At 40.5% G+C, this 26,435-nt stretch overlaps 1 protein-coding gene across 7 annotated transcripts in view; it reads left to right on the top strand.

The window, feature by feature from the left end:
- NCOA7 (nuclear receptor coactivator 7) overlaps positions 1-26,435 on the top strand; it is a 154,858-nt gene that overhangs the window by 83,036 nt on the left and 45,387 nt on the right. For all 7 annotated transcript variants that reach the window (XM_026504750.4, XM_057311069.1, XM_057311067.1 and 4 more), the window contains 5 exons: positions 13,001-13,080; positions 16,320-16,427; positions 20,500-20,613; positions 21,190-21,315; positions 22,799-22,983. In XM_026504750.4, the coding sequence (XP_026360535.1) occupies positions 13,001-13,080; positions 16,320-16,427; positions 20,500-20,613; positions 21,190-21,315; positions 22,799-22,983 (613 nt within the window). The remainder of the gene's footprint in view (positions 1-13,000; positions 13,081-16,319; positions 16,428-20,499; positions 20,614-21,189; positions 21,316-22,798; positions 22,984-26,435) is intronic.

The following is a 26,435-nucleotide window of genomic DNA, read 5'->3' as shown; positions in this document are numbered from 1 at the left end:
ATTTCTCTTTGTTTCATATAAGAAGTTCAGAAAGCCCAAATTATGTTACTGTGATAACTGAATTCCCAAACATAAAAGTAGGTCAAACCACAGCATATAATAGCATTGCCTTCTGTTCACAGGTAATGATCATTGTGGTACTTTAGAGCTCAAAGAATCACAGTATACAGGATTGAAATGGACTTTAATGTGGAAAAGGATATCAAGAACCAAATTAATGTTTTTTTAAGATTTATTTATTTATTTGAGAGAGCGCACATGCGCTCATGCCCGGGGGGAAGGGCAGAGGGAGAGGAGAAAGAGAATCTTAAGCAGACTCCCCACTGAGCTCAGAACCTAACATGGGGCTCAGTCCCATGACCCTGAGATCATGACCCGAGCCGAAATCAAGAGTCAGATGCTCAACTGACCGAGCCATCCCAAATTAATGTTTTTTAAATCAGGCACAATATAGAGACTTGAGGGATTTGGGTATAAAATAAATTGAAATTACTAGGATGGAAATAATCAGCCCTGTGCTTCTGGGGGCCGTCAAGGAAGTCTGATTCATGTTTAAGTGAAGTCATACTGTGTGAAAACCTAGGTGGTGCACAAGACAAACCTGACAGGTACCCCCAGAATGCACAGAATTGTCGAGGAAGGAATGCAGATGATAAGAGAGATGGTAACAGATATGGGAGGTGTGAGCAAAGAATCTAAGAATCAGAGGTGTTCTTGGTGAAGAATCAGAACAATGGGAAAAGACGTCGTACTCAAGTATAAGATTTTCATACCAGAATTTGGAGATCAAAAGATCTCACCATATTTAGTCAGAATGAGGGGGAAGACTCAGCATGTAGAGAAACTATGGCAAATGTTTACAGGTTATGGATAAATGGTAAAAACAATCTTTAAAAAATGTTAGGTACAGGGGTGCCCGGGTGGCTCAGTCGGTGAAGCGTCTGCCTTTGGCTCAGGTCATGATCCCAGGGCCTTGGGTTCCCTGCTCAATGGGGGAGTCTGCTTCTCTTTCTCCCTCTGCTGCTCTCTCTCTGTGTCAAATAAATAAATAAAATCTTTGAAAAAAATGTTAGGTACAAAGGAACAAAGAAGAGAGTGAGGCACAGACTTCACAGCAGTGAACACCAAAGGAATGAAATCTTCATCTTTGTGAAGTAAAAGTTATTTCTCAAGCTTGAAGACAACAGGATATTCTCACACTTACTCAGTGTCAGGAAACACACCATTTATGTCATATTTTTCCTAAACAAAGTGACTGAGTGGGAGAGACATGTTTTTTCTGAGATACACGTCAAAATCTAGTCCTCAAAAATGAAAAAGTTATTTTATGAAAGAATTGGTGATGAGCATTGCAACTAATTAAACGTAAAATTAAAAATACATAAGCATTGCAAATATGGTTAAAAGCATGACTATGAAAATTTTATTTTAAGATTTAAAACGCATGAATACAAAAAGGTGTCATCTTTTTTCAGCTTAATATATTGAGATATAATTGATAACCATGTATGAGTTTAAGGTATACAGTGTGTCGACTTGATACATGTATATATTGCAGAATGATTACCACCGTAGCTTTAGCTAACGCCTCCATCACGTCACATAATTACCATTTCTTTTTTGTGATGAGAACACAAGATCCACTCTTTTAGCAACTTTCAAATACATAATACAGTATTATTGACTATGATCACCATGCTGTGTGTTAGGTCCTCAAAACTTACTCATCTTAGAACTGGAAGTTTGCACTCTTTGGCCAACATTTACCCATTTCCCCCATCCCCCAGCTGCTGGAAACCGGATAGTGATCGAGGGACAGTCCTTCCTTTTCCTCTTCCAACACCAGCACTCCCATTAATGCAGTTTATTGTAATCCATTCTGGTCGTTGTTGAAGCAAAAAGTACAGTCACTGAACCAGACAGCTGTGTTTTAAAAAACCTGTTGTACTTAGACCTAGATCGTTGTCTAGTCCTATTATAACTGATCTGTTCAGTCCAAACATTGTTCCCTAAGTAATCTGTCATATCATGTTTGTATTAGAAGAAATCTCCATGTAAGAGAAATACCCAGATGTGATTTGGGCTGAGAAATGGACAACAGATCAGACTAAATATGGTCAGTGATTTTTCAGCTTAAGCGATTTTGAAAAATCAAATTAGAAGTGAACTAGGTTGCCCTAGTTCAAAGGAAGAATGCTCCAATACATTGACGGTGGGAGAGTAATGTGGTCAAAGCTTTCTAGAAGGCAGTAACCATTGTTATTAAGAGACTTACCTTTTCCATACCCTTTTACCCAACAGTTCCATTTGTAGAAATTCACCGTAAAGAACCAGTCATGAGCATATTAGAAGATTTAAGTACAGTGACTATCATTTCATCATTTTATTTATTATTTAGTCACTACATTTATTTATTTATACTTTAAGTTTTTATTTTAATTCCAGTTAACATACAGTGTTACGTAGTTTCACGTGTACAATATAGTAATTGAACAGTTCCATACATCACCCAGTCTCGTCAAAGTGCCCTCCTTCATCCCTGTCCCCTGTTTAACTCATCCCCTCAACCCTCTACCCTCTGTTTTTTCCCCTTTGCTCATTTGCTTTGTTTCTTAAGTTCCACATACCGGTGAAATAATGGTGTTTGTCTTTCTCTGTCTGACTTATTTCACTTACTCTCTACCTCCATCCGTGTCATTGCAAATAGCAAGATTTCATTCTTTTTTATGGCTGAATAATATTGCATTATGTAAATATACCACATCTTCTTCATTACATTGTTTTAAATAGTGGGAAAATAAAAATAACATAAATGACATAAAATGGAAGACTATGTGCTATTTTTAAATGATGTAGAAAAACAATGGGAAATTTTCACAAAATATTGTTATGGTAGGAAAGCAGGTTGGCAATAGTGTATAGATTATGATTGAATTTTTGTTTAAAAAAATAGCTCCCCTATATACATACGAAAAGGGAGGTGGAGCACTGCCGGAATGATAGTCACCTGGATGCAAACATTGGTTCTTTCCGAATGGGGGTAAAATGGGTGATTTTGTATTTTCTTCTCATGTTCGGCTATATTTCTTAAGGACCATTTATAGTTTTGTACAGAATTGGTCCTTATATTTCTTATTTTCTTCTAAATTTTAAATGTACTCAACTAAGTTTTTGATCCATTTATAAAAACAAAAAAGCTACCTTGAGTTTTCGGATGGTGGGAAAGAGCAGCAGCAGGTAGGAGAAAGAGCAGAAAGAGCCTGTTTTGGCTGAATGTCTCCTGTAGGTTAGATGCTTTATTTCATTATTTAATTTACTAGTAGTCATGATCTAATGCAGGTGGTAGGAGCCTATTTTGCAAATGAAAAAACCTAGAAGCTGAGTAACTCACCAGTGGGACCTCTGGTGTAAAGCAGGGATTTGAGCCCAGCTCTCTGGCAGAAAAGCCCCAACGAAGCCATTGTACCTCGTTCTGCTTCCCCCGAGTCAACTCTGAGAGCGAAAGAAGGCAAAAGTTAAATAAAATTTTAGTGTCTTCTCCGTAGCCCCAGGGACATTGTGTGTCTTAGTAAGGAGAAATAGTTGATTGTACATGGAGTTTCCATTTCCCCTGAGCTAGAGTGTGAATGATGATAAGGTTGAAATTTCTCTCTGGGCTTAACTACTTGGCCTAGTCATATATAGTTACAGTCAACACACCAGTTTTATGGCTGCTATGTCAGCAGCTGACTTCAACAACCAAGGTACTCAGTTTGCTTAGATACCTAGTGAGAGGTTAGTTAACTCATTCCACAAATACTTGAGGGCCTGCTCCCTGCTGAGGGCATTACTAGGCTCTGAGGTAAAGAATTCCACCATAAACAACTCCCCTACCCTTCCCCTTCTTGCATTCTAGATTTTACATCAGCGTGACTGTGACTCATGTTAGTCAAGGACTGTATTGCCTGTGGCATGCTTGAAGGAAGGAAGACAACATCTGCATGGCATTTCCCTTTGTGTCAACAGAGGAGAAAATGTGGAGTTTGTATTTAGTATAGTCCGTTCTTCCTCACATCCCTGCCCTCTCCATCCTCAGGAGATGAAGTTTCCTCATGACATACCTTATTTTGAAGGATTTTATTGTAACACCTTATGATTCAGGTGTTCCAGAAGTTACCCTTAAGATGCTAAATAAAAACATTTTCATTGCACTCTTGTCAGTGTGAGGCCAGTAATTTCAGAAGCGTATATGACCTATAGAGAACATATTTCTTTAAGCAAATACAAATCCTGTATTTTTCTTCAAGGACATTTCTAACTTTATATTTTTAACTATTAAATCTTTATCTGCACTGATTTAAGAGTGATCTAGAATCTTAACCGGTGTTCACCCAACCTCATTTAATAGTATTCCTTGAAGTTTCCTGAGTCCTTGTTTCACACATCGTAGAGTGCCTTACCTTAATCGAATTGCCTTATGTAATCCTTACAGTAACTCTGTGGGAGTCCAGTTGGGATCCCCATTTATTTATTTTTAATTAATTTTTTTTAAGGAGGCTCCATACCCAACGTGGGGCTTGAACTCAGGAATCTGAGATCAAGAGTCATGTGTTCTATTGACTGAGTCAGCTGGGCACATCCGTATCCCCATTTTACACGCTGGGAAACTGTCTTTGATTAAGTAAAGTTAATCACACAGTGAGCCAGGGGCAGACCAGTACTGTCATTCAGTCTGTCTGATGCCAAAGCCTCCCCTCTAACATTGAAGTTACATGGCATTTATGGGAAAAGCCAGGCTTTTCCTCCTGGTTTATAAAGGCATTTTTGTGTTACATTAAATTCCTTCAAAATAGTTCTGATTTTTTGATATTTCACCACATTTTTTAAATTGCTGTGGTTTTATAATTGTTTGTTTTAACATCAATACAGGCTTCCTACTGTCATTTTTCTTTTAAAAATAATTTTGGATAGTCTTACGATGTATTTAGCTGCCAGAGAAATATGATGATCAATTTGGCATGTTTTCCTTCTCCAAAAAAATTTTTTTATTTGAATTGCATTTAATTTAAACATTAATTTGAAGAGATAGTGAAATATTTACAAGAATGAGATTTCCACTTTAGGAACATTATATGTACCTCCTTTTATTCAAGCTTCCATTTACATTAACTTTAGTAAACCTTTTAAAGTTTCCTTATATATATCTTGCCATTATCTCATTCTGTTTATTCCTAGACATTTTCTAGTTTCATACTATTATGCCTGGGACTTTTCAAAATACACTTCTATCACAAATATAAAAGACTGTTATATCTGACCACCTTACTGAACAATTTCATGATTTTCTGGACATTTTTATGATGTTGGTTCTTTAGGTAGACAGTTCATCTGCTAATAGTCAAAATTTTATTTCTCTTCAATCTCTAAAACTCTTTTTATCTTTTCCTTTGGGGATTCCAAAACACAGTTGAGTATAAACCATTATAGAAGGAATTTTTGTATTTATATTGGTGTTTTAATATTTGCTTTCAGTTTCTGTTATAAGAGCTCATCTCGGTTGCCTCAGGTATGCTTTAGGAGAGTTTCATGCTTGATTTCTACGGAGACCATTGGTGAACAAATGGGTGTGCGTCATACGCAGGCGCAGGCGCAGGCGCTGTCTCGCAGTGCTGTGAAAGGTGACCTCCAAAGAGTGGCAGAGATTCCCTCTTCAGCCTCGGGAGTTCCAACTGCTGGGTCTCTCTTGTGTTTGTAGTGTTGAGGCTTTCATCTCCATGACAAAGTTTAGTTTTACGACCTTAAATTTTTGTGGTTTATCTTGTATCACCTTAGGTTAGCGTCTTTGTTACAGTTAGCGGAGTGGGAGATGTTATCCCCTGAAGCCTTGAGAGCTTTATTGAAGTTGCGTGTACTCCTGTCTCCCACAGAACAACGGGGCAAGAAGAATGGGGTGGAGCGCCCGCAGTGCCTGCGGGTATTTCTCCCACAGCATACCCTAGAGTCTGTCTTCTAGAAAGTGGGGCTGGGGCCTCAGTGGTGCCTTAGTTCAGGCTGTGTTTAGTAAGGAACAAGCCAGGACAGACCAGGAAGTGATCTCATGAGGTCATTCAGCTTCCGTTCTCACAGGGAAATTGCCTTTAATATACAACTTTTAGGGTTCTGTTGATTTTTCAGGAGCATATTTTTAATGAATATCAAAGAGTAACTAAAAGTTCTTCATGTTAAGGAAGTTCACTTCCAGTTTTAGTTTTCTACCTGGTGTTATTTTTTTAAATTTTGTTTTTTTTTAATACAATGGCTGTTTAATTTCGTTGAAGGCTTCCTTGGCATGTATCCAAGTGGTGATCAGATCTGGTTTTTCTCTTTTAAACAATTGATAATCATCCGTCATATTAATGTTCTATCACTCCTGTGTTCTGGGAATGAAATTTTTTTGCTTAAGGTTTATAATTCTTCTAATACCCTACTCTATTCAAATTGCTATTAACTTATGTTGACTGCATTATTATTAATACTAGCATTTGTTAAGCACTTACTCTGTGCCAGGCTTTGAGATGAACACTGTGCTTGTCATTTCATTTAATCTTTTGAACAACATTATGAGATAGTTCTTCCTTTTACAGATAAAGAAGTAGAGGCATAAAGATTTCAAATAACTTCATTAACATTGCACAGCTGTGAGAATGTGTCAGGCTTGCTAATTGAACTCAGCTCATTTTGACCCCCAAACCAAATTGTAATCAGAAAAATATTTAGTGACATAGGGAGATGGCACATGACTTGATTTTATGGTTCATATCATCAAACTGTCACAGCCAAATGCATCAGTTCCCAGCGTGGGGATATGCCTGTCATTGGAAGTAGATTCTGTTTATAAATCAGGGTGCCCCTTTCATAGAAAGATCGGGAGAGACATAGACAATTTTTGCCCCTACAAATCCATTTCATTTGGATGCCATGGACAGTTGTCCTCCCTTTTTAGACAAGTTGTTGAAGGTCCTGTGCTGTCAGCTCGTGTACCCCATTCAGATGGTCTTATGATAGAGATGGAAGGAAGGGAGAGAATGGATTTGTTCAAGAAGAGTAAGAGGAGAGGACATCTACACACCGATTAAGTGTTAAGGTGAGTACAGAATTTGCCCTGATACTTTCCACATTCTGTTTCTGCTTTATTCAGATCATTAGTAACAGAAAAAAAAGGCTACACACTGTCTTTTCTGTCTTTCCTGTATCTATATAGAGATTATGGAATCAAGATCCAGGGAATTCACAGTTATCTTTTGTCTCTGTTTTCAAGGACAGTAGTGAACAATGTCTATTGTCCTGACTTCACCCCATCTCCAGTGGTCTGTGACAAATGCTTAGGTTTGAACGACATTGGTATTGTCTTATTCTTGCGGGTTTTTTCTCAGAACCAGAACATCTAGCCAGTGCTGCATTCCTTAACATCCCCTACGATCCCCCAGCACACTCACAGCTCAGATCACTACTTGAATCCCCCAGTATTCCCTCTTTGAATCTGAGCCTCTTATCTTTTCCTATAAACCTGTTCTCCACCTGTGGTAGGCAGGTCTGTGTCCTAATTTCCAAAACCTGTTAGGTTACACAGCAAAGGCACATTAAAGTTATAGATGGAATTAAGGTTGCTTAATCAGCTGACCTTAAAGAGAGCATCCTGGATTATCCACGTGTGCCCAGTATAAACCCAAGGGTCCTTAAAAGTGGAAGAGGGCACCAGAAGGGGAGGAAGAGCTAGAGAAATGGTATGTGGGAGGACTCGGTTGGGTGTAGCTGGCTTTGCAGGTGGAGAAAGGGACCTTGAGCCAGAAAGCAGCCTACTTGCAGCACTTGGAGGAGGCAAGGAAATTAACTCACTTTTCCTCCATGTCTACATGGATAGACATCAAGGTCCTTTTATCTCAAGAATTTCAAAGTCTTAGATTCTGGAGGGAAGGCTTTTTTCCCCCCTTTATTTATAATGTTACTATGTTTAACATTTTTCTGGCCTGCCCACCTGTGACAAAGGAAAAGTAAGACCTCCAGACACTGATTTCAGCCTGTTGAGACCCATGTCAGACTTGGAACCTACAGATCTGTAAGATACTAAATTAGTGCTTATTTTTAATGTGGAAGCACTCCGTTTGTCATAACTCGTTACAGTAGCAGTAGGACAGGAATACATCAGGCCACTCGGCTCTCTGCAGCATCTCAGGGCCCCTCACCTGCCACTGCGCTCCCTTCGCTGCCCTACACCCCCCAGGTGGCTAAGGCAGCACGGTATTTGTTCACTTCACACATGGTCTGTCACCCTGGTGATTAGACCCCACCCCTTCGTGAACCCTTATTGCTTCTTTCAATATTCACGCCGTGGAAACCTTGGTAATTCATCCAAATTTCACAATCCCTTAAGCTCCCAATCCTGTCTTTGCCCCTGTTTCATTTTAGTGAAAGGCCTTGTCCCTACTTTCCTGAGAGGGTTAACACCATCTGTCTTGAGATCCTTCCAGTTTCCAAGTCAGGAACTGTGTGGCCTCCCAGGGATCCATTTGCCGGTGTTCATTTCTCCTCCTCTGTGCAGCATTTGACGTTGTCAGTACAGTCTTCCTTTAGCTTTTCTCCACTGCACTCACTTTCCGAGCCTTTTACTCCCCACTCCCAGGAGTCACCCTTCTCTTCACTCCCGAGGGGTAAGCTTTCCTTAGGGTCTGCCCTCAAACCTCGGCTCCTCTTAGAAGTGTTGCTTCGGCAGTTGCAGCCTGATCCAAGACTTCACAGACCCCGCTGCAAAGGATTCCTTCACATCAGCCTTCGTGCGGCTGTGGGCCCTGGATGTACCCCTGAACGTGAACTTCAGTTAGCCCCAGGGAACGGAGAGGAGGCTTCTTTCAGGAAACTTGTGTCTAGAATCTCCTCAGATGCACGGGTGGAGAGCCTTGTGTCACGGACACCCGGCCCCCCTCTGGGGTGGGAAGAGAGGAGGCGTGGCTTGGGGGCAAGTCTACCCGGGTCAAGGTCAACACAGATACTCCCCCATCTGGGATTTATAAGAAATGAGACAGGCTGGGCCAAAGGGCCTATGTTTCTCTCCTCTAGGGGTTGTGTCAGTTTTGTCACAGTCACTGTCTTACTGGGCCGCAAAAAACTGCCTCTGAAGACTTTTTTTTCCTGAGGCAGGGCAGGGAGGAGGGTCAGTTGCTTTGCTCGGAATGGTTTCTGAGGAACATCTGGTCAGGTTTCCCCTCCGGCAGGAGATCCTGTTGCGTCATTTGCTCCAGGTTCTCCGAAGCAGGGGGAGGGTCCGAGCTTGTGTCGATATAAGGGCTGAGGCGGCTGAGGCTGGAAGCAGAGGTGTCAGTGTCCCCGGGAGATACTTCCGCCCTCGAGATGGTGAGGGGCCCTCCCCTGAAACCCTGGAGGTGGAGCCCCCTCCTGCAGCGCGCCCGACGGGTCCTGGCCCAGGGCAGCTCCCGCCTCTTCGCGGCTCTCTCCGGGGCTTCATGGACGATGTGCTGCAGAGCCTGTCTAGGTGAGGTACGCGGGACTTCACCACGGAGACACCTGGCTGGCCATCTTTAAATTGAATGAAAGAAAAAATGAGGAAGCAATATGAAGCTTTACCTTGCGCTATTATTTGTTTGAGAGTGAGAGAGAGAGAGCATGAGCAGGGTGAGGGGCAGGGGAAGAAGCAGACTCCCCGCTGAGCAGGGAGCCCGATGCGGGACTAGATGCCAGGACCCTGGGATCGTGACCTGGGTGGAAGGCAGAAGCTTAACCGACTGAGCCACCCAGGCGCCCCTACCTTGTGCTATTATGGTGTGAAGATATTATGGCACACGATATTAAAACATGGGTAGACATCAAGGTCCTTATCTCAAGAATTTCAAAGTCTTAGATTCTGGAGGGAAGGCTTCCCCCCCCCCTTTATTTATAATGTTACTATGTTTAACATTTTTCTGGCCTACCCACCTGTGACAAAGGAAAAGTTTGTACTAATTCAGGCGTGCAGGTTAACTTTATCCTGAAAAGTTCAGCCAGCACCTGTTTCTCTTTTGCAGCTGAGCAGTATGGAAACTCATGGTCTGGTGGCTTATAACAGCGATCCACTGGGACCAGAAATAATTACGCACAGTTTATGGACAGGCACGGACCAGAAGCTGCCACAGATGGGAAGAGGATAGGTTCTAGAAATGGGAAGCGCTTACAAAAGGATGGGAAGAGCTTGTTGTGAACGCAAGAGCACCTACGGTGACAGCTGTTTGTAGTGACCAGAGAAGGGCAGGAGGGTGGGCCAGAGAATAGAGCCGACATAGAGAAGGATGGAATACCAGATCGTAAGAGTTGTAAAATACTGTGGTTGGGTGTTTCATCAGGCTGTGTAAATTTTCCCTATCTACAGAATCTAGAGATCTGGAGATCTAAAAAACACTGTCTGTCTCTTCTTCCTGAAGTCATTTAGACGTGGCCACCTGAGGGGAGGGAGGTCACTTTCTTTATAGTCTGGAGGAATTTCCAGAGGCTGTTTGGTTCTGTGAATGGACCCAACTGAACCTAAAAATGACTGGAAAGGGACTCTAGTGACAGCATCTATTCCTTTTTTCTTGTTTTCTTTATATTACTATAAAGGAGATATTTAAAAGGCAGATCAGTACCACATGAATTAACCTCTTCGTGTTTTTGTGTTACCTTCCAGTTCTCAGTACGCTCATACTTGTCATGTGGATGCAGTGACATTGTGGACCCGCGTGTGGGGTGTGGGAGGCTGCGGGACCTCAGATGTAGAGTGCTGAGCTAATCACACTTCTGAGTTCGTGCCGTGTCATCGCTGGTGGGAGCTAGGCTCCTGGTTATTTATCCATTAATTTCCTCGTATCCTCATTCCCCACGCCCATTTCTCTCCCTGCTGCGCACGTTCTGTGTTCGGTGCGTAGACTTTTATTTGGATGTGGCCTTGAAAACGTGTAGTTCTTTGTGTGCGTCTGTTGTAAATATACCTCTTGGTGGTGTTCTGTACATCCCATTCTTTTTCTTTTGATGTAAACATGGTGCAGTATATACTTCTGGCTCGTTATTTCTAATTGCTGCCTAGAATCCCAGAGCATGTCTACTACATTTTGCTTACCCTCCAGCTTTCTGCTGCCACCGACGACATCCTCCAGCAAGGGACTTTATGATACTTATAAAGTGTATACCTCCTGGGAGAGGGTGTATGTGCGTTAGATTGCTGAGTCATGTGGGCTATATATATTTAATTTGCTGCAATGGCTACACCAGCTTACATTCCTACTAGCCGTTCACATCTCTGCCAACACTAAAATTATCCAACCTTCTGATTTTTGCCATGCTAATAGCTGTAAAACGATGCCTCGTCTTAATTTGCCTTTTTCTGATCACATACAAGTTAGAGCATCTTTTCATATAGTTAATTCAATTTTATGTTTTTTGTCACTTTAGTTTTTATCCATTGCAGTATGTCTCTCTGGTTTTCAGTATCTGGGCTGATTATATCGGGATATATTTAACCATGGGGATTAATTTAAATCATACTGCAGCTGCTAAACCGTAGGTCGACCCGTTTTGGCCTATAAAAATAGCAAAGTCTATGGCCCAACTTACAATATGTTGTTGGGCATATTGGTCTTCCTAGATTTTTAGTATTATAAATAACATTGCACAAACCATATATTATGATATACGGAGGTTTTCTTCTTTTGAATTTTTCTTTACAATAAATCCTTAAGGGAAAGATTACTGAATCAAAGAATGAACACTTTTACGGCTATTGTTGCATATTGACAAATCACTTTGTAAAAGGGCTGGAAGCCCTTGTGCACTGTTGGTGGGCATGTAAATTGGTGCAACCACTGTGGAAAACAGTATGGAGCTTCCTCAAAAAATTAAAAATAGAAATACCAGATGATCCAGTAATTCCACTACTGAGTGTCTACTCAAAGAAAATGAAAACACGAAATAAAAGAGATATATTGTAGCACTATTTACAATAGCCAAGATATGAAGGCAACCCAAGTGTCCACTGATATATGAATGGATAAAGAAGATGTGGCTGTGTGTATATATATGTGTAGAGAGAGAGAGAGAATGAGTGTGTGTGTGTGTATGTAATATTACTCAGCCATAAAAAGTAATGAAATCTTGCCATTTGTGACAACATGGATAGACCTAGAGGGTATTATGCTAAGTGAAATAAATCAGACAGAGAAAAACAAATACCGTATGATTCCACTTATATGTAGAACTAAAAATAACAAATGAACAAATAAAATAGACTCTTACATACAGAGAACAATTTGGTGGTTGCCAGAGGGGTGGGGTTCGGGAGGATGGGTGAAATAGGTGAAGGGGATTAAGAGGTACAAACTTCCAGTTATAAGATAAATAAGTCACAGGGATGAAAAGTACAACATAGAGAATATAATCAGTAATAATATAATAACATTGTATGGTGAACATTGAGTAATGCATAGAATTATTGATTCACTATGTTATTTTTATTATACTTCAATGAAAAAAAGGGTGGTATTGATTTTCATTCTACATCATGTACATCATAACTATACTAGTTTTACTTTAATTGCATCATTATATATTATCATTTAAACCATTACTTTAATAACCATAAAACATTACCTCGTTGTTATTTGTTTCATTTGATTATAGTTAACGTAAGTCATTTATTCAAGTGTTCACTGATGAATACTTTTTTTTAAGAGTATGGTCTATTGGTGCCTTTAGTCCATTTTTCTAGTTGTGTCTTTTTTTGTTGTTGTTGTTAGTTTGAAAGTGTTGTTGTTGGTTTTTTTTTAAAGATTTCATTTTTAAGTAATCTCTATACCCGGTGTGGGGCTTGAACTCACAACCCTAAGATCAGGAGTCTCGTGCTCTGCTGACTGAGCCAGCCAGGTGCTCTGAAAGTGGGTTTTACTGTACTGTATTTTTAATGTTTTAATGTACCCTATCCTCGATCCCTGAAAATGAAATTATTTACGTACACTTTATTCTTCAGATGACAATCAAAACAAAACACATGATAAAAAAGAGAAGAAGATGGTGGTTCAGAAGCCCCATGGTACTATGGAATACACTGTAAGTATAAACAGGAGGTATGAACATTTGTTAATATCACTAGATTTGCATGATGTTTCCCCCTGACACATCCTGCCCCTTAGCTGCATTCCTCTTATGTGGCCATTAATCAATGAAGCTTCTTAAGCCCTGTTCTAGGTCATTTCTCTTCCCTCCATATTTTCTCCCTGGGCAATCTCATTCAACCTGTGACTTGAATTACCTTTGATATGCCAGAGATGGCCAACTTTAGGTCTCATTGCATCCATGCCTTCTGAGTTCCATAACCGGATTCACTTGGCTACTCATCATATCCACTTAGACCTCCAGGCTTGGTATTTTTTCAAGAAGCAGCAGCTCCATCAGCCACACATTTCTGCAAGCCAGAACTTTGTCCTTGACATCTTCTTTCCATGACTTCATTTTTATCTTCTGTGACCAGCCAGCCAGATCCCTTGATTTTACTCTCTCATATTCATGTTCCTTTACATAATTTATCTCAGTTTAACACTGTTAATTCACTAATGTGATTGTTATTTAATGTCTGTCTTGTGCCTTAATTCTTGGACCCATGGAGAAAGACCCCTTTTTGGTCACCATTGTATTTCTGGTGCTTGCGGGGATAGGCTTCCATACTGTTGAATGGATAGATGAATAATGTGTCCATTCCTGCACTTTCACAGTATGTGCTTATCCCTCTCCTGAAGAGTGAACTCCTGGAGGCCAGGAGCTATGTCCATTTATCCCAGCTCTATGACAAAGTAAACACTCAGTTCTAGATTTGTTTTAATTCACCTTGAAGTAGCATTGTTGAGGAGTGTTCTCTGACTTCTAATAAGAAATGAAGTGCTGTTGCCATTGCCTGGTTGTGATTTTCTCGTGTGTATTTATTTTCTACTGATTATTCATACGTTATGCCAGGCTCTGTGTAAGGCAACCAGCAAGACCTGATCCTTCCCTGGCATTTCTTTTGGAATGGTAAATGATCTCCAAGCCTTTCTAGAGTCTCACAGGAGAGTCTGGCACAGGCATTTCATGCTCAGTGCTCTGTGAATATCTCCAGGCATCTTTCTGGGGGTTATAGGACTAGTCCTTTCCAGAAGGGATTTGGGGTGACTTTTTGTTTCACTTTACCACGGTCTACAATATGTTTTTGATCCCCATGACACCTCGCACAGTGCCTTACCCTCCTAGTAGGGACTCAAGAAGTGTTGGATTATTTATCATTAATAATGATATGAACTCTAAAGCCATGTGTGTATCCAGCAGTATTATTCACAAGCCCCTTCAAAGAAATGAGAAGAGGTGTTGGCTAGGAGATGCTTCACAAAGTATATATTGAATGATGCAGTGCGAGTAAATAGCGACCCCCACATTAACTTACAGAAACAGATGATCAAATTAGTAATGCTGATGTACCTGCCTGTTTGGTAGGTTATGGAGATTAGTTTTACTTGGCAAGTTATTTTTTGTACTTGCCATTGGGAATAAAAGGTGATTCCTAACTTTGTGTTTAGAGAACCATGCTAGCGCTGACTAGATTGCTTATTTTGCTCCAGAGCTGTGGATGTTCAAACATTTGTTTAGGGTTTTTTAATTTTTTTTGTTTTTTTGCATCTGTTTGTTTTAAACATTTAATGATTCCAGTATCTGTCCCAGGGTCTCTGGCTTGATTCTGTATTTATGTCTTATCCTTACATAATAACTCCAGATTGTTAACGTTTTTTTCCTTCCCTGAACTCCCTAAACAGTATATTCCACAAGTTTGTTCTTAAAAATATGAAACAAATTTTTTGATCACTTGCCATGAAGTAAGTGCTGTGAAGCAGGAATTTTAATTATCTGTTTGATGGAGGAAGAAACCGAGACACAGACAAGTTAAGCAAATGACCCAAGGTCACACAGCTAGTGAGTTGCAAATGTGCAATTCAGATCCAACAGTCTAGCTCTAATCTCCATTCTCAAGGTGTGTCTTGTACTGACTCCTAAACCCTGAAAACCCCTAGATGTGAATATATTATGTAAATATCTAATATTGGAAAAACAATGTGTACTTTAAAACATTTTTATTTATTTTTCTAGTTTTAGTAAGGCTGGTTTTGCTCAGGGTAGAAGTAGGGGCATATGTTGTTAATTTTTCAATGACTTTTAAAAAATACATGTATTTATATACTAACTTGTTCCAGAAATGCTTTGAGGTCATTTTGGTGTCATCTGTAACTGTGAATTTGATTAGTCTAAGAGCATTCATCTGGTCGGGGGCCTTTTGGTGCTCAGGGCAGTGGTGAGTTTCATTGTCCATCAGCATCTTCACTGGTCCATGACCTCCTGCTGCCACCTCCCTTCGTGGCCTCATTCAGGGCTTACCTGGGGAAGCCAGTTTTGCATATCAGGACAGCCACAGGTCTTGACCCAGGGCTGTAGATGGGAACTTCTTAGTGACACACACCAGAGTGACCTCCCACTAACAAGTTCCATCCAGTGAGCCTAGACAGGGAGTTTGGGATATTAGCCTGCCCAGAGGTAGCAGACTGTTTTGGGTAGAGCTGTTTACTGTGAAGTTTCCCATCATCTCGTTGCCCTCTGTAGTCCCGTTCCGCCTCTGTTAGGGAAGGAAAGAAACCTCCACCTGAGGCATGTATCACGGGTTTCACAGATTTAGACATTAATTTGGCTGACCATGAGAAGTTGTCATTTTAATGACTGAGCAGTGATTGGCTAATCTGAATTTCTTTCCCATTTCTTTGCCTTCCATTGGATTCATTGGTCAAATGTTTTGAGTACCTTCTGTGTGTTGGGCTGACACTGAGGAAATCAGCCATTAACAGGTCACCATCTAAGAGCCTTTAGAGCAGTGAAGAGACAGAACATTGAGAATAGAGAAAGTAGCCCTGACTTCCCTTTTGGGTGGGTACTATGTATGTATTTTATTTCTTTTCTACTTACAGTTTTGTATTGTATCTCATGAACTTCTACTCCATGCAGCTAAGCTGTGCCAAAGTAGATTTAGAAATCTAATTAGTGGACACTGAAATTTGAAGATAAGGGAGCCCAGAAATGAACTGATTTAAGACCGCTTTTCTGTGGTTTTATTAAGACTTGAGAATGTATTCATTTTCTTTTTCATAATGTGTCTGGAGAGAACTACTTTTCGTTCACTCATATCACAAATAGATGAATGTTGGCTACTAAAAGTAAAGCTTGTTTTTGTTTTTTGTTTTTGCTTTATATTTTGAATCTTGTTTGTCTGATTATTCTAGGCTGGAAGCCAGGACACCCTAAACTCCATAGCCCTGAAGTTTAACATCACTCCCAATAAATTAGTGGAACTGAATAAACTTTTCACACATACTATTGTTCCAGGCCAGGTAATTCTTTTCTTGTTGGATATTACTTTTTAGAAATTTTGCATTTATCTCTAATGCCATGTTTAATGCTTCACTGTTAGTGTCACAGGATTAACATTGGTGTTGATGGGCATTGGTTCAATCTTTCCCTTAGATCAAGAATTCTAAAAGCATTCTGGAGCTGAGGAACTGTTCAGAGATGAATGCTTTGCAAATGATTAACACAGTTAACTATCATTGGTTTATGTTGTGGGTGTTCCCTATGGCATGAAGAGAAGTTAAATTTGACTTTTTCTTCTGTAGAATGTAACTCAAATGTTCTTAGAATGTTTAATTTAAAAGTGCAAGTTCCAGTTTATTCTACTCTTGGGATATATAATGGACATCATTGGATTTTAAATTACGCAGAATTTGGGGGTGCCTGGGTGGCTCAGTCAGTTAAACGTCCAGCTCTTATCTCATTTCAGGTCTTGATCTCAGGGTCATGAGTTCAAGCCCTGAGTTGGGTTCCACACTGAGCATGGAGCCTACTTAAAATAACTAACTAAATAAGGCAGAATTTTGTTGTTTTTGTCCTGATTTGATACCTGAAAAAAATGGTCAGTCAGCCAAAAGCAGAGAAATTCAGCAGGACTATCAAGAAAAAGCCATATGATTTTTTTCCCAGGTTTTTAATACTTCATTTATTAAACTGAATGAAATTGACTAATTGTGTAATTTTGCCATTGTCAGTTAAACCAGCAAATTCTTTTAGTACCTACCACATATTAAGATATTCTTGTATTTCTACTTTCAAACTACATTTAGCCAATAAATATAAATGACCCAGTCATTGGCACGTCCTAACTGAGGCCAAGTTTCCCCTTCTATCCATAGAACCGTCTGCCGTGAGCACATTCTGGTTTCATTGTTGACTTACCTGAGTATCTTTCTGCCCCTCTACATGATAGTAACATTTGATTCTTTCAGAATAGATACTGCTACTTTTAAGTACAACTTTATTGAGGAAGTGGTGATATTCTTTGCATTTCATTCAAGGGCCCCATATGAAGCCAACAGGCCCTGAGTTGGCCAGTTTCTATTATGGTGCTTTTAGTATTTAATGTCCTTGTCAAAAGGAGAAATTAACATACTGCCGATACCAGGTAACTGAGGGGAAATATTCATTAAAACTCTTCAAAAATTCATAAAAATTGATCTCTAGGAAAATTAATAGATTTGTCCTTTTTGAGGTTTCTTATAATCTGGAGTATTGGTACATAATATGTCACTAACTCATAGCAGAGAACCTAGGTGTATATTTACTAATTCAAGGCTGAAGACTATAGTCACTAGAATGTAGGAACGTAATTTAGAGTTTTTTCTTATTTTTTTAACTATGTCCATAAACAAAATATTGGTACTAGTTTAAGGTCCAATAGCCAACAGGAGGTAAAAGGACTCTTTTAATATGCTGATTGTAATGGCAAAAACACCCAAAATAGGAGCCCTAAAGCTTTGTTTCTGACTGGCCTTGTGGTAGCTGTTTGACATGGGCAAGTCCCTTCCTTTTTTGGACCTCACTTTCCTAATCCCTGAAATTGGGGGTTGGGCCACAATATCTCTGATGTCTTTTCTTTTTTCTTTTTTTTTTTAAATAATAATGTTTTTTTATTATATTATGTTAGTCACCATACAGTACATCCCTAGTTTTTGATGCAAAGTTCCATGATTCATTACTTGTGTATAACACCCAGTGCACCATGCAATACGTGCCCTCCTTAATGTCTTTTCTATGATAACCTTTGCTTTGTTGTCTAGTCCCTCATATAACCAGTTATGTGCTGTTGGCTGTCCCAGGACCCAGCACTAATCAGGATTTTGCTGACAAAGTTAAGAAATCAAGAAGAGTGAAATTGATGGGCTTTCAAAAACTGTAGGTAACTTTTTGTCTTAGTGCGTCGAGGGGCAGGTATCCCTTTAATCTCGGTGGATCTGATAACTCAAAGCTGGTTTTATCTGCTCTGATTCCAAAAAGTTTGAGACTCACCCTTCTAGAGACTGATTTGATGGTCACCATGAGGTAGGAAAGGAAACTGGTCTGGTTGGGTGATTGACCACATGTAAGAGGTAATTTTCAGAGGAAGTTGTAATTTACTGAACTAAAATCTTACTATAGACTTTTTGTTGCTTAAAAGACCAAAACCAGTAACAGACAAACTTTAAATAACTGAGGCATAAAAATTTTTTAGAAGGTCCTGAGTTTGGCTGTTAGTTTGGGTACTTACATCAAATTTCAGGACATGTGCAAAGAATGTACTTTTTCACGTAGTTTATCTTGAGTACACTCAGAAGTTACCTTGCAGAGACATGGTTTAAGTTGTTTTTATATTCACCGGGTACCTTGGCTACACATGCTTAGAAAATTTTCTAGGCTAAAATGACAGCAGGTTTGTTCTACGGTAAAGAACATGAAGACCTCATGTCCCCCATTTGCCTGTGTGTTGGAGCAGACCCAGCTTTATTTTCTGAAGTCAGTGGTTAAACGTTACCCTGCCCATGTCCTAGGCTCACTTCCATATTGAGGTAGCAGGTGTTTTTACTGAGCCTCCCAGTATCCAACAGTCACCTCTATTTATACTGCAACGAACTCTGTAAACACAGGAATTATCCCTTTGATGTGACATTTAGAACAGGCCAGACAATAGAATCTTGATCTGTGTTGCCTAACACTTATCTAGAGCTCAGATACCTAAAAAAAATTCATGGAGGACTGCTTGGAAGAAATGTCATCTGTTCATCAGTCTAGATATGTAAGGTAAGTAAGAGAGCTGTCTACAGAGACCACATAATTTTAGGGCTCAGTAATTGCTCTTTTGGAGCTCTACACGGTGGCATTTGCCACTGATCCACATTGAAGATGTTACAAAGAACGGTCTTCCAAAACTAGTTGTTGTATTAACTATCACTGTGTCATCAAAGACAAGTAGTTTAGCCTGGAATGCTCTTTATGAGATTCAAGGAGAAAATACTTATGAGAAACTGGTTTCTTTTTATCTTATGGAAGTTGAATTCTGCTGACAAATGATGTCTGTCCCTTTGCATTGGTTATTTGGAAACTCAGATCGTGTTTTATGGCTCACCCCTCAATGAGTGTTCACTAATTTTGGAGCACGTAGTTTCAGTGGTAATTAGTCCTCGTCTTACTTCTCCTTGATGTTGGTTTTCCTACCTTCGTCATAAGGTGTCTTTGTTGTTGCCTCACATTTTTTCTGGATTGAAGAGAGATTTGAATAACTAAAGTTAAAACAGAGACAAGATGGGGAAGAGTGAATAACAAACACTGTTGAACAGTTGTTATATGATTAATGCTAATTATGTTTTATAACAGTAGACGTCATCATTGTAAGAGTGTATATGGTATATGCTAGAATGTCACGTGTCTCGTTGGAAGTGTGCTGAATGACAAGATGATAATGACATTTCAGGAGCCAGTACATTTTGCAGGAGGAGGCTCTTTGTACAATTTGGGAGATTTTAATATTTGTTTTTAGGTAAGCTGACAGTGATAGAAGAGAAAGTATTGAGGTTATTGATATGACCGTATACGACTTACATACAGTGATCTTACTCTGCTAGCACGCAGGGCCTGCTTAGAGTTAGCAAGCGTGGATTCGTTCCGTTTCTTCCTGACACAGGTGTTATGTTTAGAAGCACGCCATGCTACTCTCTCCTGTCTTCCCTTGTACTATTAGTACCCTTCCCTGGAAGCTTCTTTCCTCCCTATTTAAATCTCCCGTACTGTTCAGAGCTTCACTTGGACCCACTTGCTGTCTGCAACCCGCCCAGGGTGCTCCCCACCTTGTTCTCTTCTGTGAGCTCCTGCAGCATCTGTAGGTGTGTCCCCTACCTTTTGCACTGCACATATTCCTGTTACAGAGTATTGTTTCATGGATTAGTCTAGAAAGCCCCAAGGCACTTAACGCATTTTGCGAAGGCCGACTAGGTCTCCTCCATGTACTTAGCATGCTCCTGTGCAGAGAGCAGCTGTTCTGAGCCTGCCTAGTGTGTGCCTGCCCGATTGTCACCCTCAGCTTCTCTTTCCCATTCGCAGGTCCTTTTTGTGCCAGATGCCAACTTTCCTTCCAGTACCTTAAGGTTATCATCGTCCAGTCCTGGTGCTACTGTCTCTCCTTCATCATCAGATGCAGAATACGATAAGCTGCCTGTATGTATGGCATTTGTGAGCTGACATTCATATTTACCAAATACGTATTTTGAGTTGTACAATTTTACATGCTGTTTTTCACAGGTTGTCATCTGAAATTCCCCCACAGGGGTAGGGGTAAGGATCTGTCATTAGCTGAGAGAATGCATCCTATCGAAAAGAAACCTGTTCACATTTAAGGTCTCAGAGGCAAAAACGCACACTTCATTTATGTAGAAGTATGACGTTAAGCTCTCAATGAGACTGATCGTTGATTTGTACAGCTTCTACTCCAAGTCTAGAGAACTTGAACCATGAGTCAAATATGAATTCCTTCATTTAGGTTATTTTCTATAAACATTTGATGAGCCATTTTTATGGTTTCATACATACGCACTTGTTGTTTAAACCTTAACGCGATTTGGATACTTACTGTATTTGTGATAATTTTTGAAGGATGAAGGATATTTGCCTCTTTTCCTGTTCAAGTTAAATAGAAACAAGTTCCTTACAGGGAACTTGCGTGGCTTGATTTATGTAAATAATCTATGTAAACAATGCTTCTATTTGATTTGGGGAATTTTTGCTTTTTTAAAGGATGCTGACTTAGCAAGAAAGGCCTTAAAACCCATTGAAAGAGTCTTATCATCCACTTCTGAAGAAGATGAGCCAGGCGTGGTAAAATTTCTAAAAATGAATTGCCGATACTTCACCGACGGAAAGGTATATGGCAGTGTAATTTGTTTCCTTTTCTTGAACTCCATGGAAAACTAAAGTAGGTTCCAAATTACTCAATGTGGGAGACATTAAAATATTTTTCCCAAAGTTTCACCATAAGATTTCATAAGTGTCCATTTGTTTTCCCCTGTTGGATGCCTGGCATTTTACATATTATATGATTCTTTGTGACCTTGGATTTATCATTTTTTTCTTTCAGTTCTTGGCCCATACATTGCTAGGGAGCCAATATAATATATGCTTGATAGCAAAGGCTGGAGTTAGACTCGGTGAATTTAAAATCCTGTTCTGCTACCCACTAGCTCTGAGACCACGGGCATGGTATTGGAGTTGCCTAAGCTTCATATTCCTCATCTGTAAAATAGGAATAATAATAAAATTTAATCTGTAGGGCAGTGGTAACTAAAAGGGATAGTTGATGTAAAGATCTTAGTTCCTAACTTGGAAAATGTGAAATTCTCAACCCGTTTGCTGCTGGAGATGCTGGTATTAAAACATAATGTCTGCTATGTTGTGTGGTTAGTTTTTTGATGGTTGGTGTGTTTTACAAAGAGCAAATCCAACTTTCAGTGAGCCTCTGAAGAAGGTTATGTTGATACAAAGTGAATTCCTGTGTTCATAGTAGAGACTTTATGCCAGGTTCCAAATGGTAGGAAGATACATTATCAATATGCATTTGTAACTTTTGCAACCAAGAATAAGTAATGCTTGAAATGCAGAATTTTTCACAAAGATGATCCGTTACTCATTCGGAGTACCAAGATAGTCTGCCTACAGGGCAGTCCTCTGTGTCTTGCTATCTCTGGTCGATAATACCCTTGTGGCCATCTCTAAAACAGTACACTGACGACCAAGCTTCAGACAGAAGTTCCCACCAAATTGTTGGGTTTTGCTGTTAACTTCCACAGTTTAGTTGTATTTATTTCTGGCTGTAAAAATTTCATATTCCTATCTGTGTCAAATTTTGCTGAATGTAGCCTTTCTAAACCTTTTAGAGAAAAATATTAGGACTCTCATTTGGCACCATGGCTCTGAGACAGATGCTTCCTTAGCTGAGTGCCATGCACTTGTCGGACACGTGGTGAACGTGTGCTGAGTGAATTGTAAAGCACCCAGTTCTCATGTGGGAAAGCACTTGGGACAGCCCCTGCCATGTAATAGCGAAGGGGGGGTGTGAGATATCGACGTGCAACCCAAGGTCCCACCATGATTGGGCTATGGCAGCAGCTCTGCCAGAACCAGGCTCGGTGGACCGCGGTAGCGAGGCAGCTCTCTCTTCTCTGCCTCACCACACAGTACCCAACGACCCAACATTGCATTTCTAGCCCTCTGACAGGGGACACAATCGTCACGGGGGATACCGTGCTTCCCCAGAGTCAACGGAACGGCAGCATGAGTTCATTAAAGCAGCTGTGGTGGTTGCATTTCTGCCTGTAGCGATCCTGGCCTTTCTCCCTTTCTCCCACAGGGTGTGGTCGGAGGCGTCATGATCGTTACTCCTAACAACATCATGTTTGACCCTCACAAGTCTGATCCCCTGGTCATTGAAAATGGTTGTGAGGAGTATGGCCTCATTTGCCCCATGGAAGAGGTGGTTTCCATTGCTCTCTACAATGACATTTCCCACATGAAGATCAAAGACGCCTTGCCATCGTAAGAGAGATTTCTTTGTTTACCAAAACAAACAAACAAAAAACCCTCGGGTATTTGGAGAATTAGATGCAATGAAAAGTGAGGGCATTGGCAGGAGTGAGATTGTGTAGAGGTGAATTTGAGGGTGGAAGATTTGTGCAGTAAATATTTTTTAAAAATAGGGAAATGAGAGGAAATGAAGATAAAGGGAAAGGTTGAACATACAAATATGAAAGGAGAAAAGCAAAAATGCCAGCACATAAAAATGGTATTTCTTTGTCTTTTCTGAAAAGCAATGTGTGTTCTTAATGAATTAATGAAAGAAGAAATGAAGTTTCTCTGAAAGAATGTTAGGTTACCGATAAGAGAATAGTGTTTTTCTCTCCGTTTAGCTGTTACACAGAGTTACGTTGTTCTCATTCAAATTCTAGGATAGGCAGTCTTCGAACTCCCATGTTCCCTTAATCCTACATGGAGAGAGCTCGGCGTGGAGAGTGTGGAGGCCGCTGCCTCTGTAGCCGGACTGCTGTGGTGTGAAGAGGGAGTAACACTGGTAACTGAATGTTACCTTAGTCTTGATTATTTTTGCCCTCTAAAACTGAGGGGCTTTTTGGTAAAAAAGGAGAGAGAGAGAGAAGGAAGCTCCCCATGAAAAAAGACAAGGAGGTTTAAGAGAGCTCAGGGAATCGATTCATTTCAAGGGATAATTGAATTCTTACTGTCACTTTGTCAATGTTTCTATTTCTGTATGTCTACTAGAAGTAAAAATCTTCATCAATCCTCAGGGATAGGAAGGTCGAGGGAAAGCAGTGGGTCCTTCTTGTGCAAAGGGAAGCTAGCCGTTGGGACTTAGGAAAAGAAGAGAAGGGAATTAGAGAACTAACCCAGACACAAAGTCCTTAGGGGTTTATACCAGCAGGTTTCCCTGGACTCCCACAGTCCTTGGCGTCTGACCCACTCGGCCCTTCCCCAACTCCAAGCTCCTACAGCTAGCACAGAGCACAGGCACTGAAGCGGTTTGTGAATTCTGCCGGAAGTATCCAAGCGAGAGGAGCAGGTGGCAGTGTGGCAAGCCAGGCAGGTCTGCAGGATGACTAAGTCTGGAGCTGCACTGCCCGGGTTTCCCTGGCTCTTGGCTGTGACCTGCCCGAGTTACTCAGTCCTGAGCCTCAGTTTTCTCATCTGTTCGATGGAATGAACAGTATTCTTCAGCTTTTAGGGCTGTATTTAAGAACTAAACGTACTAATGCACCAAGACTCTTAGAAAATAGCCTGATATGTACCAAGTGTAAGCTGTTATTATGTGAACCTTTCATTCGTCTCTGAAACTGTTCATCATTCTGGGGAATCTTGTTGTCCGAGCTGTGGAGGCTTCTACTTCATCTTATTGCGTGTCCCTTGGGTGACAAGGGTATGAAGATGAGTGGGTCATGGCCTCTGCCCTTGAGGAGCCTGCAGTCTCGTGGGTGCAAGAGACAGATGGAGAGAAGTGATACCTAAGTGTGTCGTATGCAGAGAGGTGCGCACAGCATCCCACGAAGACCCCTGGGAGGGAGCGGCCAGCTGCCTTGGAGTCCCAGGTGGAGGCAGAGAAGAGGACGTGAGACATGAGTTCTGGAAATAAGGCATGAACATTAGGTTCTCTGTAACAAGAGGAAGGAAGATGAGAATGAGGGGAGAGGGAGTTCAGTTTAGAAGTGGATGGCCAGGCCGATGGGCCATTTCTTGCCCAATGATGGCTTCTAGTGGAGGAATACTGTGGCACATCTTCAGCTCAGGATGTTAAGTATTCTTTTCAAGAATAGAAAGGGGAGGTACGTCTTTACAGAAAGATCTCTCTCATTGTGAGATTGTGTTTAATGATCTGGGGTACAGGGTTAATGCTGTAGCTGGAGGGAGAGAGAAGAGTTAAGAATTGGCTTCTACTGTGTTCGGTTTATTTCAGAATCGTGCACATTCCTGCCTTGGATCGAAGTGTGTGAAGACTTTTCAGTCTAGTGAACAGTATATGCACCAATGGGCAAAACAGAATGTGTGAGTGGGATCAGTGTGATATAAAATCAGTATTGACTTCAGAATTCCATCAAGTGTTTAAAAGTTTAAAATAGCTTAAATTTTCATTATTAAAAGTTGTCTGTAAAACAAGAAGTTCAAATGATCTAACTGCAATGTGCAAATCTTCTTTTTAAGTGTGTGTGTGTGTGTGTGTGTGTGTAAGATCTCCCCATCCTCACCTTCACACTTCATATTTTTTGTGTGGGGCATTTCCTAAGTCCAGGTGCCCCAGGCAGACAATAGGAAGGGAGCGAGTGGAGGGATTATTATCCACGTTAGGTGCCTGGCTGAGTCTAGAAAACATTAACAGTTGTGCCAGTTGACCCCACTGTAGACTTTGCCCCAGCAGTGCTCGGCAGCTGCGGCGCAAAAAACCAGAGAGTTAAATTAGTCTCCACTTGGACTAGGCAGGTGAACAAGAAGGGAGGGGCGGACAGGGTAGCATAGGAGGCGGAGCAGGGTGCAGTCACATCTGTTTGTGGGCGTCAAGCTACGTAGAGAAGGAAGACATGAGAAGGGGTCTCGGATGTTCGTGGAAGAAAGTTTTGCTCATTAACCAAGTATGTGAAGAGCCGAGTTTCTTTGTTCTAAGACTTCTTATAACCTTTAAGATGCCAAATTAAATGTGGGGTCCTAATGCACTAGTTTATTTGACTCTAGGATTGGAGCATGTTTCTTGTCTCCTGGGATGCTAGTGCTGGCTAGGATGTTTTTGTGCATGCAGGTTCCTGCAGGACAGAGACACTGTGAAAGTCAGCATTTAGCATATGGCATGGAGGGGCTTGACACATGCTTCTTGAATTGAAATGAATTATGAATTAAAGAAGCTTTTTAAAGCATCTGTCAGAGCAATTATGTAGGCTTTTATTTTCTGTTGGAAAAGCATGGCTGTTCCATGCCTGTGATTTATAAAATAAGTTTGGGGGGATAATCTTACAACTTGAGAACTTCCTGGTACTTTGTGGCTTTCTTGCCCTAGTTATTTCAAAGCCAGGATAGTAAAGTATTACCTGAATATGATCTAGCCTTTTTAGAAAACAGAGTTATTTCTGAAATCTAAAAATGTTATTTTTAAAAAGGGTCTTTATATATCTGTGTGTTAACCCAGTATGAATACTACGGTAAGTGAAAATACAGGTTACTCAAAATCTTGCTAGCCCATGGCTTAAAGATTATGTTTCTTGACCATTTATTGTAAACTTTGGAGAACACGTCTAATCAGTATTTTTGTGTAATTCAGATCTGGGTAGAAAAGCATCTGTTGTTAAGGGACGGTATGTTTCAGCTGATAAACCAGTGCCCATTGCCATAAGGTAAAATGGTATTGTTATGAGTCAAGAAATTAAGAATTTTAACCTAAGTATTATTAAGAGCTTACTTGATTTATTTTTCTATAAAGTGTAAAATGGAGCAGGTGC

This window comes from Ursus arctos, unplaced genomic scaffold, assembly GCF_023065955.2.
Source record: "Ursus arctos isolate Adak ecotype North America unplaced genomic scaffold, UrsArc2.0 scaffold_13, whole genome shotgun sequence".
NCBI classification, from domain to species: Eukaryota; Metazoa; Chordata; class Mammalia; order Carnivora; family Ursidae; genus Ursus; species Ursus arctos.
The sequence above is the reverse complement of the archived record's forward strand: the minus strand, read 5'-3'. Positions and strand labels throughout refer to the sequence as shown.